The sequence below is a fragment of the Cicer arietinum genome, chromosome 4, assembly GCF_000331145.2.
Source record: "Cicer arietinum cultivar CDC Frontier isolate Library 1 chromosome 4, Cicar.CDCFrontier_v2.0, whole genome shotgun sequence".
Lineage (NCBI taxonomy): Eukaryota > Viridiplantae > Streptophyta > Magnoliopsida > Fabales > Fabaceae > Cicer > Cicer arietinum.
Window position 1 is genome coordinate 62,088,029 of NC_021163.2, and position 19,398 is coordinate 62,107,426.

Genomic DNA, 19,398 nt, shown 5'->3' on the forward strand with positions numbered 1-19,398 from the left:
CATTCTTTTTCTTTTATTGTAAACAAAAATCATGTCATTATTCATGTAGTTGTGCACAAAAAAAAAATTATTTCGACTTCCTAAAACAAATAAAAACATCTATTTGGAAGGCAACTAATGTCAATACAAATAGACTTAAAAATAGTTACATTGAATGCTATCAAAAAGGAAATTTACAAAAATCGATAGCTACATATCTAACTTATTATATTTTTATTCGCTATTAATTTCTATCAAATTGAAATATAATTCGTTTTATTTTTTAAACAACAAAATCTTGTCATTTTTCATGTTTTCCTTCAAGATTTTTTATTTACTTTGGTGCAACTCTAAAATGGATTCAAACATCTATTTGAAGAGCACTTGATCAAAATACAAAAAGGTTTATATTGAATATCATAAAAGGAAATACACAAAAGCCAATAAATGCACTTGACTTGTTATTTTGTATCCGTAGTTGATTTCAGTCAAATTCAAATATAAACTTTTATTCTTTTTTTGAAAATAAAAATATGTCATTGTTCATATATTTGTACAAAAATAAGTAAATCTAACTCCAACATCTTAAAATGAATAGAATTTTTTTAGAGACCGTTTGGCGTAAATACAAATAAATTAAAAATCGATTAAATTAATCGTCTTAAGAAAATTTACAAAAATCATTAACTATACATAATTCAAATATAATTTTTATTTTATTTAGAAAAGCATAAACTTTCACTTTTCATGCTTTCATCCAAGTTTTCTCTCTTTATTTTAGTGCAACTCTAAAACGGATATAAATATCTATTTGAATGTCACTTGACCAAAATATAAAAAAACTTACGCTAAATTTCATAAAAGGAAACACATAAAAACCGACAAAAGCTTCTGACGGTATTTCAATCAAATTTTAAATATAACTTTTTTTTAAATAAAAATATGTCATTAATCATGTATTTGTGCAAAAATAAATAAATCATACTTGGCCACACTTCCTAAAAGGAATATAACACTGCTTTGAAAACTTATGTCGTGAATATAAATAGACTTAAAATCAGTAACATTGAATCTCATAACAAAAATTAACTTCAAAAATCACATTCGAAACACATTTTCTAAAATGAATAAAATGCTCTATTGGATGCCATCTATCGTGAATATAAGACGATGTTGAATTTCATAAATAAGAAAATTAACAAAAAGCACAAATAAATATAATTTATTCCAAATTTATTAGCAATTAATTTCCGTCAAATTCAAATAAATTTTTTTTTATTACTTTCTATACCAAAGCATGTCATTGCTAATTCATGCATTCACACAATTTTTTCTTAATTCATATTTATAACATTTAAAAAAGCAAAATTATACTATCATTTAATAATTCACCTAAAAATCTTTTGTCATGAAATTTAACAAAAAAAAAACATATATATATAATATTAGCATATGGTCTGAGATGAAAACCATGTCCAGTCAATTTCTTTCTCTCCCCCACATTCTTTCCTATCTCTCCAATTATTTTATCTTTGCAAAGACATCATCTCCCAAAAAAAATAAAAATAAAAATAAAATAAAATAAAAAAACACAAAACCATTCCGGTTTTTAGTTTCAGCTTAGCTTTAAGGTGTCAAGCATATCTTCTATTACTACTCTCTCTCTCTCTCTCATTCTCTCTCTATGAGATGTACCTTCCTTTTCCAAAGGGTGTTTGTGTACTATTTTTATTGTCATCGTATAAGATGCTTCATTTTCTTTCCTTAAACCTTGTCTAGTTCTTGGTGACAACATATTTTTTTTTTATTTCTTATTTTTCTCTAAATGGATCTTGGTGTTATGAGTTTAGAAGGTTTGGTTAGTTCAGAAACAGGGTTAGTTTCTTCAGATCCTGAACAAAAGAACAAATGGTATGGATCTAGTTTACTCAAACAACAAAGATCTGAAACTAGTAATGAAGATTTGTTGTTAAGAAGTTTCAAACTTGCAAAAACTCATGATGATGATGATGATAAAACAACAACAATGATGTTTCAACAACAAAGAAACAACAATACTTCACTTTTGAGATCTAATGTTACAACTACTTCTCTGTTTTCTGATGGTCAACACCAACAACAAATGCTTAGTTTTTCTTCACCAAAATCAGAAACTTTTTTACTTGACAAGACAACCCAAAATGCTACATTGCCTTATCATCATGCTTACCATCCAATGTCTAGTTACAACAGAAATACAGGTACATATATATCATATCATATCACAAAAACAAAAAACATTTTTTAAGGTTGCTTTTTTTTTTTATAATTTTTTTTTGTGTATATCTTTTTTCTTTGAGAAAAATAAAAGGGATGTTTTTTATAGTATCCATTGTGGGGAGCTAAGTTATAAGGTTTGTTAAGGTTTGATTCTACAGTACTGTTGGAGGGTCTTTTCATGGAAATATTTTCTAGTGGTCTCATTTTTTTAAGTCATGTCAAGAAAAAAGTAAAAAACAAGAAAAAAATTAATTTTTTTTGTTCTAAAATTCTTATCTTCTTCCTGTTTTAGGGAGATGGGTTTTGCTAAAATTTTGCACAGTATACTATAGGGTACCAAAGGAGAAAAATTTATGAGCTATAATAATATTATGCAGTAGATAAAAAAAATAAAGCTACAAAAATTGATTGGTTCTGTTCTGTACCATCTTTCTCTAAAAAATCTGTTCTTTCCTTTTCTATATCCTCCTTCTATGAAAATAAAAAAAAGTTGACTTGACTGTTAATATTTTCTTCAAAATCAAAGAGAAAAAAAATCTATTAAAATTTTCACAAGCTTCTGCTTTTTAAGTTCAGAACAGAAGCAACTTTTTTTTCTCTTTTTTTGTTGGTGTTTTTGGTACTGTTGTTTTTTTAATGAAACATTGTTTCCTATTTGTTACCTTATTTGACTTTGGTACTTACTTTACTTTGTTGTGTGATACTATTGAAACAGGTTACAGTTCTGGAAACATGCATGGTGGTTTAACATGTGGTAGAGGACCATTCACACCTTCTCAATGGATGGAGCTTGAACATCAAGCCTTGATCTATAAGTATATCACTGCAAATGTTGCTGTACCTCATCATTTGCTTATTCCTATAAGAAAAGCTCTTGATTCTGCTGGCTTATCTAACTTCTCAACTGCACTCCTCAGACCTAATGCATGTATGTGTATACTTCATTTTTCATTCTGCCTAATTAATAACTAAGATTTTTTTTTTCTCTCTAATTTTTCCACTAAATGTTTAAGATTTATATTAATTTTATTTTTGTTTAGTGTTTAGCCCTCCTTTTCCAAGGGTGGAAAAATGTTCTGGTAATCTGAAGTTTGGTCGAAAGATAAGTAAAATTTGACCTATGATTGTTTCTGTTAGGTTTCGAACTCGTGTCTTCCTGATCGGTTCATCCGAGGCTTTAGTAATCTGAAGTTTAGCCGAAAGATTAATAAAATTTGACCTAGGATTGTTTCAACTAGGATTTGAGTTCAGGTCTTTATAGAAATTAAGGCCTAATCATATATGTGTGTGTAAAGGGGTTAGTCTCCTACAACGTGACAAACCACAATTTGAATTGTCAAGCCCCCTTAAGAGTTGCATCCATTAGAAAGAGACATTTGAGTCACTTTAAAAATGTTGTGAATGAGTGAAGCAATGAAAAGAGAGCTAAATATATTTGTTTGTTGTTTTGATGATGCAGTGGGATGGGGAGGATTCCATCTGGGATACTCGAACAACACCGATCCGGAGCCAGGAAGGTGTAGGAGAACAGATGGAAAGAAATGGCGATGCTCGAGAGATGCTGTTGTCGATCAAAAGTATTGCGAAAGGCATATGAACAGAGGACGCCATCGTTCAAGAAAGCCTGTGGAAGGCCAATCAGGCCAGGCTCTCACCACCACCAATCCGACTACTACTACTACTACGACTACTGCTACTACTACTACTTCAATTATTCCGCCAAGTGGTTCGAAGCAGATCAATGCTGCTTCTCCTTCTTCATCCATTGTTGTTCCTGGTAACACTGCTTCCAACACTCTTACCTTTGCACACCAGGAACAATCCAAGAATATGAATAACTTTCTTTCACCAGATAATGCTTCTGCTGCCAACACCATCAACAGGTTAGAAAACTATTGTTGCATTGATTGATGTAATGTGCTTGTTGTGTACTGGTTTTAGAGATTTTTTTTATTTTCTTTGTTGCAGGATGTTCATGAATAATAACAAGGAGAATAATAGCACTACTGAGAGGATGCAGCAGGATGGTCCTGCACTTCCAATGCTGCCACCAACTCTTGAGTTGAAACCAAAGGAAAATCACCCTTTCATCATTCAAAAACATCACATTCCTTATGATGAATCCTCAAGGAACAATGAATTTGGCTTTGTCACTTCCGATTCACTTCTCAACCCTTCACAGAAAACATCCACCTTGCTTGGAAGCAGAACCTTTGGTTCATCATCACAGAACCCTGCAAACCGAGACACAGCATCTCAACATTCCCTCAGACATTTCATCGACGACTTCCCGAAAACTCACTCCGATCACCATCATAACAATCGCTCGAGTGGTTTTTCGTGGCCGGAACTCGACATGCAGTCAGATAGGACACAACTATCAATTTCCACACCAATGACTTCTTCGGATTTCATGTCGTTCTCTTCATCAGCTGCCAATGAAAAGCTCACACTTTCGCCTCTTAGGCTTTCAAGGGAATTAGACCCTATTCAAATGGGTTTAGGTGTTGGAAATAGTACTAGTTTCAATAACAATGAATCATCAAACACTAGTACTAATTCTAATGCTAATGCCACTTCAAGGCAAGCTAATTGGATTCCAATTACATGGGAAAGTTCAATGGGAGGTCCACTTGGAGAAGTTCTTCATCTTAGTTCAATTACTTGCAACGCAAGCGAAGATCACTACAGCAGTATCAACAACAACAATAACAATAACTCGTCCGCGTTGAATCTCATGACTGACGGTTGGGACAATCACAATAGTCCTCCGATGGGATCGTCGCCCACCGGAGTCCTACAAAAGACAGCATTTGGATCACTTTCAAATAGTAGTGCTGGTAGTAGTCCAAGGGCAGAGAATAACAAGACACAAGAAAGTGCAAGTTTGTGCAATGATCTTCTAGGTTCAACTCTTGGGGGGAATGCTTCCTTTACTCCATAAAGGAAGAATAAAAAAAAGGAGAAATGAAGAGACAAAACAATTTCAATTTATGAGTTATGAGTTTTTTTCATATATATAATATTTATATTATATGGTTATTTTTATGTTAGAATTTGGAAAGATGTTAATTTTTTTTTTAATAGTTGTTAATTAGCTAGACCTAGCCAATGCCAACATGATTTGGAAATGTAGGTAATTGGTTTGGTTGACTTTTGTTGATGTTTTTTATTTTTCATGTGATGTGGGAGTGATTTGGCAAAGTTTGTTGTTGTTGTTGGATGCAAAAACAGTAAAGTGATGTTGGTTGAAGTGTGGACTTAAATATTTATTTTCTTTGTTTATGGTAAGGTATTTTTGGGTGATATTAAGTGGTGGGGACTATGATTGTTTGTTGTTGAATGATGACGTTTGAGTAAATATTAATTAATTTTTGAGAGTTGCTAATTCGTGGGAATCACGGTGCGCACATGGAAAAAGTGAGTGTAGTAAAAAAGTTAGGTGATGCAATTGCAATTTGCAACCAACACAATTTGTCTTGTCCTTTTTCAAAATTTAATTAGATATATATAGGTTTTCTCATTCCTTGTTTTCAAGTTTCAATTCTCTTGTCTCGATGTTTTATTTATTTATTTAATTTTAAAAGTTCTTGCATTTATTCTGTTTTCTTTATTTGGAGTACACTACTTCAAATTAAAGGGGAAAATTTATTCAAGAGTCTTGTTGGTTGTTACTTTAATTAATAGGGAAATGTCATTGAATAAATCATCATCTTATAAGATGAGAAAATATGTGATATATTTTATATTTATATGTAACAATCTATTGCTACACTCTATAATTGGTAACTGTCATTTTTAAAAACTACATTAATCATTGATATTTGTTAGTATAAAATGATTTACATGTAACAATTTATGTTTATTTAACCTTTATAAATTTTGTATGCCTTTGAGAACTTTTATCATAAAAGAAATATCTAGAATGAAAAAAAAAATTATTTAGGTAGATCTATTTGGTCCACTAAAAATGAAAAAAATAAATTTCTATCTTTAAAAATAGACATAATTGTTATTACGTTATCTTAACTTAATTTCAGATAACACTTCAATCTTTTATTTTATTTTTTCGATTTGATTCTTTATTTAATTTTAAGTAAATAATTTAATTTTTTATGTTTTAAAATGTTATATTTTTTTTACAAAATTTTATCAAAATTTTCAAACAAAACTCATAAAATTAATTATTATCTTTAATATAATACAAATTTCATCAAATTTATATCTCAAATCTTCAAATAAAATTCTTATTTTCATTTTTTATGTTTTCAAATTTTATAATAAAATTAAATATAAAAAAAAGATAAGAATGTCAAATTTAAGAATTTTTAAAAAGATATTTTTAGTCCAGATTGGAGCCTAGATTGATTCACATTTGGCATTCGTAAGAATCAAATTATTAATTTACTACTCAAAGATAAAATAAGTCTCAATATATTTTGGTTGTTGATTAATTTGGGTATTTAGTTTAAAACTAATGAACGAACCTAGTTAAAACAATACTCATGCAATCACTAACTTAGAGGAGGAAATTCTGAAAAGGGAAATTTGTATTTTTGTTTTAATTTAGGGATGGTATGTTTCATCTCTGAATTGGTAGAGATTTATGTGTAAAATTGGATTTGATTCTAAAACGCGAATATTATTCCAGTCCTATGTTTCTTCATTCTTGGCATTTTATCATATTTTAAGATTCGGTAGTGTGAACAAATTTAATTCGATAGTAAAAAAATGAGAATAATAGTTTATTAAAAGCTCTAATTCAACAGTAATTTTTGTACATTTTAAATATACACTGGAAGTAAATGAACAACCACCATTTTAAAATAACCATAAATTAGAAGAAGGAAGACTTATAAACACAAAATAATTTCTTAAGACAGGCCAAGGAATCTGATCCTTCAACCTGGTGCAGAAGGGTGTGTAGTTAGTAATAATATTTGTTAGTAGGATTTTAATCATAACAAAAAAAAAAAAAAAAATCAATGTTATACATCATAGTATATATCTAATCCAACACATAAACGTCACGCAATGTAATTCTAGCGAGGTTTGTGTTTTGTGGCATATTACATTGCTGCTGGTCACGATTTACATCTTGGGCCTCCTTTTTCTACATTTCCAAGTTCCAATAATTATTATTATATACTCTATGATCACGATGTTCATCAAGGGAACCTATGAGAAATTTCATACTTGTACATTATGTAACATGTTATTTTTCTTCTCCTAATACGCAATACATTAATTAATCTACACGCAATATGTCCCCTTTTTTAATTGACAGTAAATTAATTGTTAAGTTAGTATTCTCGATGTTAAGAATGAATTTATAACCTCTCTTTAATAAAATATTCGATGTTCTTTAATTTACTAACCGATAATTTGGATATTCCATTTTTTTAAATAGCTATATAAGATAAATGGAAATGTTAATGGGAATATTTAAGATACTTGTTAGACAACTAAAGTGTAGAAATGTTTTATTGGAACCTATGTATTTAAAACTTTTAAAAATCTAAAAAAATTATTTTTAAGTCAATTTTTTTATCTTTTACTTATTGAATATACTTAGGACATTTGCTATAGTATCACTTTAACTAATAATATTTTTCTCATTTTTTAATTTTGTTAAAAAATCAATACTTCACACAATAAACACATCATGATTTACATAGTTAGCCACTATATATTTGAAAAACCTTGAAGAGAAAATTTGCCTATAGCAACCATGAAACATACCAAGACTAAAATCAACAACATTTATACCTACAACAATGACATTTATGATGAAGGGAATATAAATGTTCCTTTCTCATGGGAACACAAGCCTGGTCTTTCCAAAGTCACTCATCAAAATTATGACACAAAATTAGTGCTTAAGCCTCCTCCATGTTCATTATCTAAAAATGGTCATAGATTTAGAGTGGAGGAAAAACATATTCCTATTGATCTATGTACAATTCAGTGCACTCTACACAAAATTAATTCTTTCAAAATGGAGAGTAGGTATCAAAAGGAATTAGAAGACCCTTTTGTTGAAGCTTACAAGAAATGCACCAAAAGTCCCTTTATTAATTTTCAAGAACCAACTAGGGAACAAAAGAACAACGGATCTAATTGGAGCATAAGGAAGTATATGCATTTTCTCTCTTGTAAGCACTCTTGTGATGTTATTAATCATAAAGATGTATATGCCTAGAAGATGTGGAATTTGGATTCTACGCAGACATAGTAATTAAATACATGACACGTTTATTGATCTTGATCATTCAATTTCAAATCAAAGAGAAAAATATTTTAAAAAAGATTTATTAAAGATGTAATATGAACTGGTCAATTTTAAGTCAATATATGAGATCAACTAATACGTGCAACTGTATATTTCTTAAATATAAGTAATCTGAATATGAAGATATATGAGTGAGGTTAAAAAGTAATATCTTGAAATTGATCTTGAATTGTTAATTCACTTATAGTTTTTTGTATTTTGTTGAATTTGGTGCATGTGTATGTATGTATTGTATCAAATGTCAATTTTAAGGATCATATATTATAGGTATTTTGTAAATATTATATAATGAATATCGGTCAAAACAAAACAAGGAAAAAGAGCACAATTCCTATTATTATTAACTAGTTAATTTTCTACCTCGTATAAATGATATCATTAAATTTTGTCCAAAGATTAGAAAATACACTACTTCAAACAGAATGTCACAATTTTCTCATTATAAAAACATGGCCTGCTTTGACGAATTTGATGTATTTAATTCTCATACAGCTAATCAAATGTATAAAAAAATGTATGCATATACGACTAATGGATACATTTTAGTTTTATATCGAATACTGTCCAAATTTAATAGACGTAATAGTTTGAAAAGGCTTTGCAGTCAAAAAAAGTTTTAAAAGGCTTTGATATGAAAAACAAAAAAATATGATTTGCTTTCACTAATACTTACTTAGGTAGTTTTTATAAAAGATAAATAAAATATATATGAGTCAATAATGGTTGATATATTTCTCCATCAATTTTTATCGTGCATGTAGGTTGTAATTTATCTATCTTTTATGGAAAGACTAAAAGGAGTAATAAAAATATCTTAAATAAGTAGTCAAAAGTGTTGAGTTTAATTGGAAATAGTTAAATTCACCGTAAATAAATTAAATGTTAAATATATAAGAGATGTGATCAATATATTTATTATCGTAAAATTTTGAATTGAGATGAAATATATTTTAAACTATTAAAATATATGATTTGTTGTTGTTCTCGTGCACTTCTAAACTAAAAAAATTGAATCCTAGTTCTTATACATAGAGAGAAAAGATGGTTGAGGGAAAACTGTACTCACGTGTTAAATAGATTTCTCATTGGAAATGAATCAATAATAATTGAAGGTAGATACTTCGTACTTTATAAAAACAAAATAAATAAAAATATAATTGTTCTAGCATATTAGTCTATGATGATCTAGAAACCGAGCATGATTTGAGAGATGTTAATGACTTGCTATTGTTAATTGCAAATAAAATGACTACCGATTAAAAATTTAAAACTATTTTGCTCTATCAATCACCTAAGTTTGATTTTATTTTTTCAAATAATTTAATAATTAGACTCGCACATTTTTATTATTAAGAAATAAATAATTCTTAAATTCAAATTTGTTCATATCAATGTCTTAATAGCTATTAATTAAATTGTTTTTACATAATTATTTATTTATTTTTATTCAACTATTTATTTTTTTAGCAAATCAAATACAACGATAATGTGTGTATAGTTTTAAAAACATTATGTTTTGGTTTTCTTTAATTAATATTAGAAAATGTCATTTGTGGCTGATCCATCATAGAAGTGGAGATAGAGGATATGTGGTTTGAGAGGACTTGAGCTCATGGTTAACAAGTCAACAATTATAAGGTTGTCTAATATTCTAACTCCACATCATTGTCTTCTTTCAATTGGTACGAATGGCATATGAATGAAAAAAAATTGGTACAAATGGCAAGTGACCAAGTCAACCATTACTAGATGGCCATATTTTCCCAACTTCTTTGTTTTCTTTCAAGAAATTATTCCAAAACGCAACACTAATTGTCCATGATTAAGTTTTATGTGCTTGTCCAATATTGAGAGATTATGTCATTTAATTTGGAGCTATTGTAAGGTGGAACATATCTATACTATATTTATATTTAATTTAAAGGGAATATCATATTTTTGTGTCTATTTGTAATTCTAATTTTACTCTTAATCTAAACTACCTTTTTTTACAATTTTATCTTTATATATTCAATTAAATAACTTCTTTTAAAAAAAATATCCATACATATATATAAAAATATATTAATTTTTGGTGTATCTTTTTTAAATAATCATATAAAAAGCATAAAAATATATATTAGTGCCCCGTATGCACATTATTATTATTATTATTATTATTATTATTATTATTATTATTATTATTATTATTATTATTATTATTATTATTATTATTATTTTTGTTGTTGTTGTTGTTGTATATAAAGGCTTAGCTAGTAGAATAGAATCACATATACTCACCATACACTAAATGTCATGAGTCAACCACTAGTAAGAAAAATAAGTTTCTCATGGGAAAAAAAGCCTGGTATCTCAAAGGAAACGAGTACTCATGGTGAAAATTTAATCCAAAAAGAGCAAGAATTTTTGCCTAAGTTGCCACCTCCTCCAATTTCAGTAGAAGGAGCAACTACTCCTAGAAGAAATAATGTTCATGATTTTCAAATTCCACTTCCTCCTTGTGCTTTTCAGCCTCCTTTTTATAGAACTTATTCCAAGAAGGGTCTTTGGGTTCAAGATGATGATCCTTTCTTTGCAGCTTACAAAGAGTGTACCAAGAATCAAAGAAGTGGTATGAGGGACAAAAAGATGAGTAAAAGTAAAAGTAACAGTAATTGTTTTTGTAAATCAAGGTTAAGGAGAAACATGTCTTTTTTCTCATGTAAGAGATCTTCCTCCGTTTGTGTTTGTGATAATAATTTCGTTAGTATTTCTCATCTTCCACACAACATAGATAGAGATTGATTTATGTTTCAAATAGAATAAAAATGTTTTTTACACATAAATTTAGACATATTTATCATATATTTTATATTTACAGTTTTTTATGTTTAATTTTTTTCTCTTTCTTAAAATGTTTGTTGTTTCATTTTGAGATTAATATTACACTTAATAATATATGGTGTTGCGGCATGATGTTGAGAGTCGTGTGTCTAAATAAAACAATTGTCAAAATGATATTGGTATGAACATGTTCTTTGTTGTCAACTATATAATCAAAGACAACATAATTACACATCACCTATATATTAACTTTATATATTTTCTCAATTTTCGTTAATAGTTATTTGTATTGATTTCCCTTTATATTAAACTTTTCTTACAAAATCAAATCCTAATCCTTATAAATAATACTAGTAGACTGTAGCCTTGTTTTTGAAATCTATTTATAAAACTTGTATAGTTGAGTTTGTTGATTCCCAATTTGTCCCCTTAATATTTTTTATTTAACTACTTTTTTTTTAGAGGATTTAGGTAGTTTTTCTTGAAAAATTGGTTATACTTGATTTTGGGCAATGGCCAGCTTAAGCCCCATAGGCAAAAAATGGCTGACGAAATGGGCATATTTGGGCCCAACAAAACAGTACCGCAAACTTTAAATGAGACCAATCCAATTTTACAATAAGTGACTCACTTTACATAAGGGCTTAGAGAAACTATTATAAAATTCAATATTGTTTTATCATTTATGTATGATTTGTTAAAACGTGGTTGAATTGATTATGTCAAATATCAAGTACAATTGATATAAACGATCACTAAAAAAATATTTTTTTTATAAAGATGGATGGGTGAGATTAAAAATTGTTATCTTTCATTATTCTTGATTGTTATTCCTCCGTAGAAGAACTTTGTTTGGTGTAGTAGGATTAAATTTTTTATTAAGTAATTTCTCATTTGTTTCTGACATATTTATGTGTATTGTTAATATTTTTCTTACTTTTTTGTTGAATTTAAAATATGAATAAGGAATATCTCAACCTATAATTAACTTGATTTATTTTTGTGTTAGTATTTGAATAAAAGTTGTTTTTATGTAGAACAAAAAGTGTATCATTAAAAACAACAGATGGCAACCTAGACCCATTAACCAAAGCATTATAAATTTATAAATTAACATAAACTATTAAATTTACACCACGATTAATTTGCGAAATTAATCTCCTTTAATTTTTTTTTAAAAAAAGTCATATTAACAAGTGTATGATAAACAACCAAAAAATAAAAAATAAAACATAAATTTTGAACGAAAAATTTTACTTTTTATAATTTTAAATAATGAATTACACAACTTTTGATATTCTTTTTTCGATACTTGGATTTTTAAGAATTGTCCTTGTACAATGACACTAGTTAGCATTTCCCTATTTTAAAATTAAACACTTTTGATTTCTTCATTTGATTTTTAATAAAAAATTATAATATGACATATTTTAAACAATGTAACATAATATAATAATGTTAAATGATTAATATATATGTCTTTAAATTTTAATTTAATTGACAAATATCAATATTATTAGATTGAATGTCTTGTCTAAAATGAAATTTATCATCTTTTTTAACATTAAAAAATGTAATTAATATATATAGATAATTTTATCTATTATATATTATATTATTTAAAATATATCAAACAACTATTTTTTTTTAAATAAACCTTCATTTTAGTCTATAGAAGTGACACACAATATCAAATAATCCTTGAAAGAAAATAAAACATTTTTAAAGTCCATGAATTTGAGATCTGTGGCATGACATTACTATATCCCCAATAATAAAGACCAAATGACTTTCGAATTTATAGAAGCGTAAAATACTTATTCAATTCATTGCTTGACTATATTGAGACAATAATAGAAGGCAGGGGGTGTAAATTACAAAAAATTAAACCATAAATTAGTGAAACAATGTGTTAACATGAATTAGTGAAAACTAAACCGAAGAAGATAGTTGATATATAGGTATAATGTGCATAGTTGTTGAATACATACACACCCTGATGTGGTAGTTCACATAGTGCCTCGGCAGCAACAAATCTAAAAAAAAATAAAAAATCATCTAACTCCCTTTTTATATTTCTCCCATAGATCTAATATACATAGATAAATTAAAATTGAGATAAAATGTTCTATCATTATATTAATGTTTAACTATGTTTCTTTAGGGTTGTCTAGAAAGGTTACATATTAACTCAAATTTTATTCATTTTATGCTATGAAATATTAGAAGGGTTGTCTATTTTCTTCCTCTAGTATTCTTTCTCTTTTCCATGTTTGTCATTGTTAACATGATATCAAAGAACTTTGCTTGATTTTGAGATCTACGGTAAAGTGGTCTACAACTTAGTTGATTTTTGTGGACCCATTTTGCGATTGGTACTGATTTGCTTCCTCCGTTTTCGACCAAATTTTACCTCTTTGTATCGACGCGGTTTTGTTCTTCTGTTTCTGACACAATTTTATTTGTTTTCAGATTGACTCTGCTATCGACAGGTTATCTCTAATTTTTGTTGTTTCAGTGCTTGTGTTTATTGTATTTTCCTATGAAATTGCAGTTGGCCAAGCAGTTTGAAATTAATGACTTGATAACTCTTCGCTATTTCTTGGGGATTGAGGTTGCCTACTCTCCTATAGACTACCTTATTTCTCAATCCAAGTACATTGCCAATATTATTGACCAAACTCGTATTTCTGATACCAGATCCCGTTTTGTATCGTACTTTGGTTGGCAACTTGGTCTATCTTACGATTACTATACATGATATTGCTTATGTTGTTCATGTTGTCAGTCAATTTATTGTCTCTCCCACTATAGTACATTGGGCGTTGGTTATTCGTATTCTTCGAGGAACTCAATTTCAAAGTCTTATATTTCCATCGTCGTTCTCATTGGAGTTACATGCTTATTATAATGTTGATTGGGCTGATGACACCATATATCGTGAATCCACTACAATGTTTTGTATCTTTCTTGGAGACTATATTATTTATTGGAAGAGTAAGAAATAGGACATTGTCTCTCGCCCTTCTACATAAGATGAGTATCGTGCTATGACATCCACTACTGCTGAAATAATTTGGTTGAGTTGACTTTTGTTTAATATGAGCATCTCTCTTTCTGAGCCAACTCCAATCCACCACAATAATAAGAGTGCTATTCAAATTGCTCATAATCCGGTCTTTCATGAACGCACCAAACACATTGAGATTGATTGTCATTTTACTCGTCATCGTCTTCAATATGGAACTATCACTCTACCATTTGTCTATTCTTCCTTATAGATTGCTTATTTGCTCACAAAGATGCATTCTATTAAGCATTTTCGTTTTTTAATTAACAAACTCTTGATGCTCCATGTTAATGCATTGTGAGTTTGAGAAGAGATGTTAGATAATGTGATTTATATATTAGTAATAAGGATATTTTAGACATTTTTATTCTCTTGTATATATATATTAATTGTAATTCTATTAACTCAAATTATGTTCATTATATGTTATGAAACTCTAGAAGCGTTGTTTCTTTTCTTCTTCTCTTATTCTTCTTCTTCATATTTTCTATGTTTATCATTGTTAATACATATTTCCGAAAGGGAACATGTATTTGCAAGTAACTTTAGAATTGTTATATGCTCTATTTTTGTTTTCATCCCACTCCAAACGTTCATTTATACAATTTTGAGTTTGATGCTAAATGATTGCGTAAACTTTTTATTAAGTTCTTGTGCAATTAGCTTTGTAAGTAACCAATTTTTTTGCCATTACAAGGAAAATTACTCTCTCTACCATTTGAGCATCTGTGAGAAACCAACTTCGGCTAGGGTTGTACATATTTTTACTTGTTTATTGTTACCCTTTATATTGTATTTTACTCTTGAGGTCAAATGATTTTCCTATGTTTTTGTGTTCCTCTTTTGTTGATATTTTGATTGTTTATTCTAAAACACTATTGGTAATTATTTATATATAATTAATAAAATTATAAAAATAATTAAGTTATAAAATTAAAACAAAACTTTTAAATTGTTTTATTACAATATATTCTAATAATTTTATATTATCATATTATTATATTTCATGCCATTCTACATATATATATATATATATATATATATTATAATTTTTAATTAAAAAATCAAAATCAACAACTAACCTACGAGATTTAAAAATAGAATCACCGGTTAAACTAAGATTTACTGATTTAATTTTTTTTACTTACGACATCAGATTCCATATTTCCACGGGATGACAAAAGTAAAACATTTTCATTTTATGAATTAACAATCAAAAGAAGAAAAGAATTAAAACCCTAAAGAAAAAACCCACCTTCTCCATAAAAAATCAAATCAAAACCCTTGTTGTATCTGAAACATTTGGATTTCATCATTGGTGTCCCACTCAATTCGTCGTCGGCCGGAAAACACCGCCGGAATTGGTCTTCGGCCGCCAGAAACCGTGAGAAAGCCTTCCATCATTTCCATTTTTAATTTTAATTAATAATTTTTTAGATTTCCCTTCCCCTCCCTTGTATCGTGCTTGTGGTTGCGACTCCACTGCAATCGCGATAATTGCGTCACAGGATAGTAGAGCTCCACTTCGCTCCTTGATTCCACGATTGCGTGCTTTCATTGATGCATTTGTTTGTTCATTGCAGGTATTTTGTTTGTGTAACACTGTTAGATTAGATGGCAAATAATTCACAACAACCCTCCGGTATTCAGGTAACCTAATTATTTCTCAATTGTTGTATTGATTAATGCATTATGGCGTTTTAGTATAACTCTTCTTCTTGATTGTGTAATTTTGACAATGTTAACACTAAATATTGATATGAGAAATAACTAGGAGCTTATATTCTGAATTAACCATCAATTTAGTCCTTTAACTATTACTCTTTCTTCAAATTGGCCCCGAAGATATAGAGGGAGGTGTTAGTATGACAGTTAACGCCACTCAAACTGCTCACAGTGATGGAGGGACTAAAAAGATGGATTGAAGAATAGTTTAGGTACTGCTCAAACTAACGGGTTTAGCGATAGTTTAGTAGGTTTCTATAGTTTACGGACTAGTTTCTAGAGACAGTGATAGTTCATAGACCAAATTGACGGTTTATTTCTTATATTCCGCTCTTGGCATCTCTTTTTTTGTCTTTTGAGAGCCAATGCAGTCCCTGTTTCTATTTAATCTATTGAGTGTGATAGCAAGTGTGATGACATCATAATGTGTTATGCTAAGTCAGTTCATTCTATTTCTGTTGTCAGAATATGAACATTCATTTCTGTTATATAACACTTGGTATTTCAGTAAGATCTAATGATCCGTGTTGCAATCACTCTGATTTATGACCCTTAATCTTCCTCCCAATCATAGGATACATGTTTATTTATCACTCAGGCGACTTCTTTTTCCTGTTCATGTTATTTACTATTTTTTGATAGGGAATTATGATAATCTAAATCATGTAGCTAACTCTACTTAGTGGGATAATATTTGACGGCGGTTCTTGTTATGTGCTATTAACTATTCTTGCACTTGAATATTTTGCAATCACTCTCACATCTTTTTATCTGCAGTTTCGGCCAGTCATTCACGCGCAGCAAGGACAACCATTTGTTCCAATGACTTCACAACAATTTGGACATGCAGGGCATGCTGTTCCTTCATCTAATGTCGGGATGCCAGGTCAGCAATTGCAATATTCTCAATCAATGCAACAGATGGCTCCAAGACAAATTCAGCCTGGTCATCCTGGTTCGTCATCGCAGGGTATACCTATGCCATATATTCAAACAAATAGGCCTCTGACATCTGTTCCACAACATGCACAGCAAGCTGTTCCCCACGTAAGCAATCATATGCCCGGCTTGGCTGTTTCAGGAGCACCTCCTCAATCTTCATATACTGTACGGGTTGCCTACTCTTTGAAGTTTTTCCTCCTGCTGTAGATTACTAGATTTGTCTTCGAACCATGTGTTACCTTTGACACAAATCATTTTGCACTTTTTCAGTTCACACCATCTTATGGTCAGCAACAAGACAATGCTAATGCATTGCCCCAATACCAGCATCAACCTCAAATGCTTGCACCTCCTGCTGGACAACCTTGGCCGTCCTCAGTATCTCAGAGTGCTGCAGCTGTTACATCAGTACCGCCGGCTGGAGTACAATCTTCTGGTACTGCATCAACTGATGCTGTAAGTGTTGTTCCCACACTTTTCTTTAATGCATAGTGATGTTGTTTTGATTCATCTTTTAATTCCAACTTGAGGGGGCTCTTGTGGGTATGTGAATGAAGCATTAAGAGACAATAGGGAGGAAGAGTTTTGGATGTGTGAGATCTGAGGGGATTTGACGGAAAAGAGATTGATTGGTTCATATATGTTTGGGTGTGAGGAGGACTAAGTTGGTGAGAAGTTAGTTGCAGTTTTTGTTGTGCAGATAGGGATAGGTGCGTGAGTGTGAGAGCTTGAGTTTCATAGGTTGGGTAGCACAAAGTGGGGTCGGTCTCTGCTACAGATTTTGTGTGATGAGGGAATGAGTAGATAGGAAAAATTGGCGTTCACTTTGGTGAGGATTAGTGGGTTGTTTGTGAACCCCAACTCCATTGCATGTTTCTGGCTTGAAAAACATAGTTCCCATGTTCTTGTGAATTTTCTTGGTGATCTCACCATGATCCTACTTAGATGCAATTACACCCGGGATTGAGCACAGTGGAGACAAATAAACTCCTATATAATTGCAATTGAACCATTGTTGGGAAAGACTATGTTTGAAATTGACAGATAGGATTGAGATTGACTGCTTGCGAGAATTGATTTACATGAGGGAGGGCAGTGAGGCTAGATTAGGTATAAAAAATTACTTTGACCATGGGTTGCAGCCACAGGTTGCCCAATCCAACTCCTGGATGATAATTGATTTCAGTGCATAGAAGTTTCCTTAGTGATCCCACCAGAAAACAAGTATACAAGCAATTTTGACAACTTTTGTCATATCAACTAGAGGCTATATGCAGTTAATTTTTTAATTCTTTGTTTTTGCTAAAGGGGTGTAACTGTGGGGAAAGATTATTTTGTTGTCATGCATATATTTGGTAGAATGTTATCGTTAGTGTAAGAGAATCAGCGACTATGTTGTTAACATAATGATGCTGTTTGCGACAAATTGCTAGAGGGAGTAGCTAATTGAATCTCAATAGCTCATTATTTTTTTTGTAATACTTTACATTAGACGTGATTGAATGATGATGATATAGTTATATTTTATACTACCTTTTCTGAGATATTTAAATAGTTCTTGGTTTTTTGTTCTGACAAATTTTAGGCAACTAATACCACTAACCACAACTCCGCATCTGATTGGCAAGAGCATTCTTCTGCTGATGGGAGAAGGTATTGGTTAATATAAATATATCTTGCTTTGCTAGCAAAAACAAAATACCTTGTACTGTTTCTCAATTTTTCTTGATGATATGATTACCTACTGCTTTCACAATTTCTATTATTTTGAAGTGAGGTAAGATATTTTTGTTCTTTACTGAATTGAACCAGATATTACTACAACAAGAGGACAAGGCAATCTAGTTGGGAAAAACCTTTGGAATTGATGTCACCTCTTGAGGTGAGTTAAAATTTCATGCTGTTGTTGTAATCGAATGTCATTTTTATCATCTGTTGGACATGCTTTGAAAATGTTGTGGTCAATCCAACTGGTATCTAGTGTGGATTTTGACCATTTCTACAGTGTTTCCAATTATCATAAAAGGTTTAAGGTACGAGCATCCTTTTATGTGCATGTACTTCCACTGATTTGTAGATATCATCGCAAGTCAGGAGAAATTTTAACAACTGCTCTATATGGTCACTATGAAGGCTGAGGTTGCACTTTCTCAAGTCAGGCAACAGTTTGCTTTGCTATTTACAATTTTTGTTTTTTAAACCTAAAATGTGAGATTGTGTATAACTGGTTCTGCAATGCCATTAATTGATTTGATGGTTGACTGCACCCTTCCGTTCCCCTTCGTCTAGTGGTTTTGTGGGATGATCT

General features: G+C 30.0%; 3 protein-coding genes across 4 annotated transcripts in view; all 3 read left to right on the plus strand.

Moving 5' to 3' along the window:
• The first annotated feature begins 1,493 nt into the window (after window positions 1-1,493).
• LOC101496763 (growth-regulating factor 2-like) lies at window positions 1,494-5,491 on the plus strand. The gene is made up of 4 exons (XM_004498896.4): window positions 1,494-2,219; window positions 2,954-3,166; window positions 3,698-4,121; window positions 4,207-5,491. The coding sequence occupies exons 1-4, from the start codon at window positions 1,805-1,807 to the stop codon at window positions 5,180-5,182; spliced, it is 2,028 nt and encodes a 675-aa protein (XP_004498953.1). The 5' UTR covers window positions 1,494-1,804; the 3' UTR covers window positions 5,183-5,491.
• Window positions 5,492-10,784: 5,293 nt separating this feature from the next.
• On the plus strand, window positions 10,785-11,404 carry LOC101497077 (uncharacterized). Its single transcript, XM_004498897.3, has one exon. The coding sequence runs from the start codon at window positions 10,826-10,828 to the stop codon at window positions 11,312-11,314; it is 489 nt and encodes a 162-aa protein (XP_004498954.1). The 5' UTR covers window positions 10,785-10,825; the 3' UTR covers window positions 11,315-11,404.
• Window positions 11,405-15,626: 4,222 nt separating this feature from the next.
• Window positions 15,627-19,398, plus strand: part of LOC101497411 (pre-mRNA-processing protein 40A) — a 13,135-nt gene continuing 9,363 nt past the window's right edge. Inside the window, exons 1-6 of one of the 2 annotated variants that reach the window (XM_004498898.4) lie at window positions 15,627-15,807; window positions 16,007-16,073; window positions 16,926-17,255; window positions 17,361-17,546; window positions 18,676-18,743; window positions 18,903-18,972. In XM_004498898.4, the coding sequence (XP_004498955.1) occupies window positions 16,038-16,073; window positions 16,926-17,255; window positions 17,361-17,546; window positions 18,676-18,743; window positions 18,903-18,972 (690 nt within the window). In that variant the 5' untranslated portion in view covers window positions 15,627-15,807; window positions 16,007-16,037. Of the gene's footprint in view, window positions 15,808-16,006; window positions 16,074-16,276; window positions 16,361-16,925; window positions 17,256-17,360; window positions 17,547-18,675; window positions 18,744-18,902; window positions 18,973-19,398 lie in introns of those variants that run through there. The other variant, XM_073367240.1, reaches the window with a different exon arrangement.

Coding starts and splice junctions, on each gene's coding strand:
- LOC101496763 (XM_004498896.4), top strand. CDS start 1,805: ATGGATCTTGGTGTTATGAGTTTAGAAGGTTTGGTTAGTTCAGAAACA. Junction 2,220..2,953: donor TAGTTACAACAGAAATACAG/GTACATATATAT, acceptor CTATTGAAACAG/GTTACAGTTCTGGAAACATG. Junction 3,167..3,697: donor ACTCCTCAGACCTAATGCAT/GTATGTGTATAC, acceptor TTGATGATGCAG/TGGGATGGGGAGGATTCCAT.
- LOC101497077 (XM_004498897.3), top strand. CDS start 10,826: ATGAGTCAACCACTAGTAAGAAAAATAAGTTTCTCATGGGAAAAAAAG.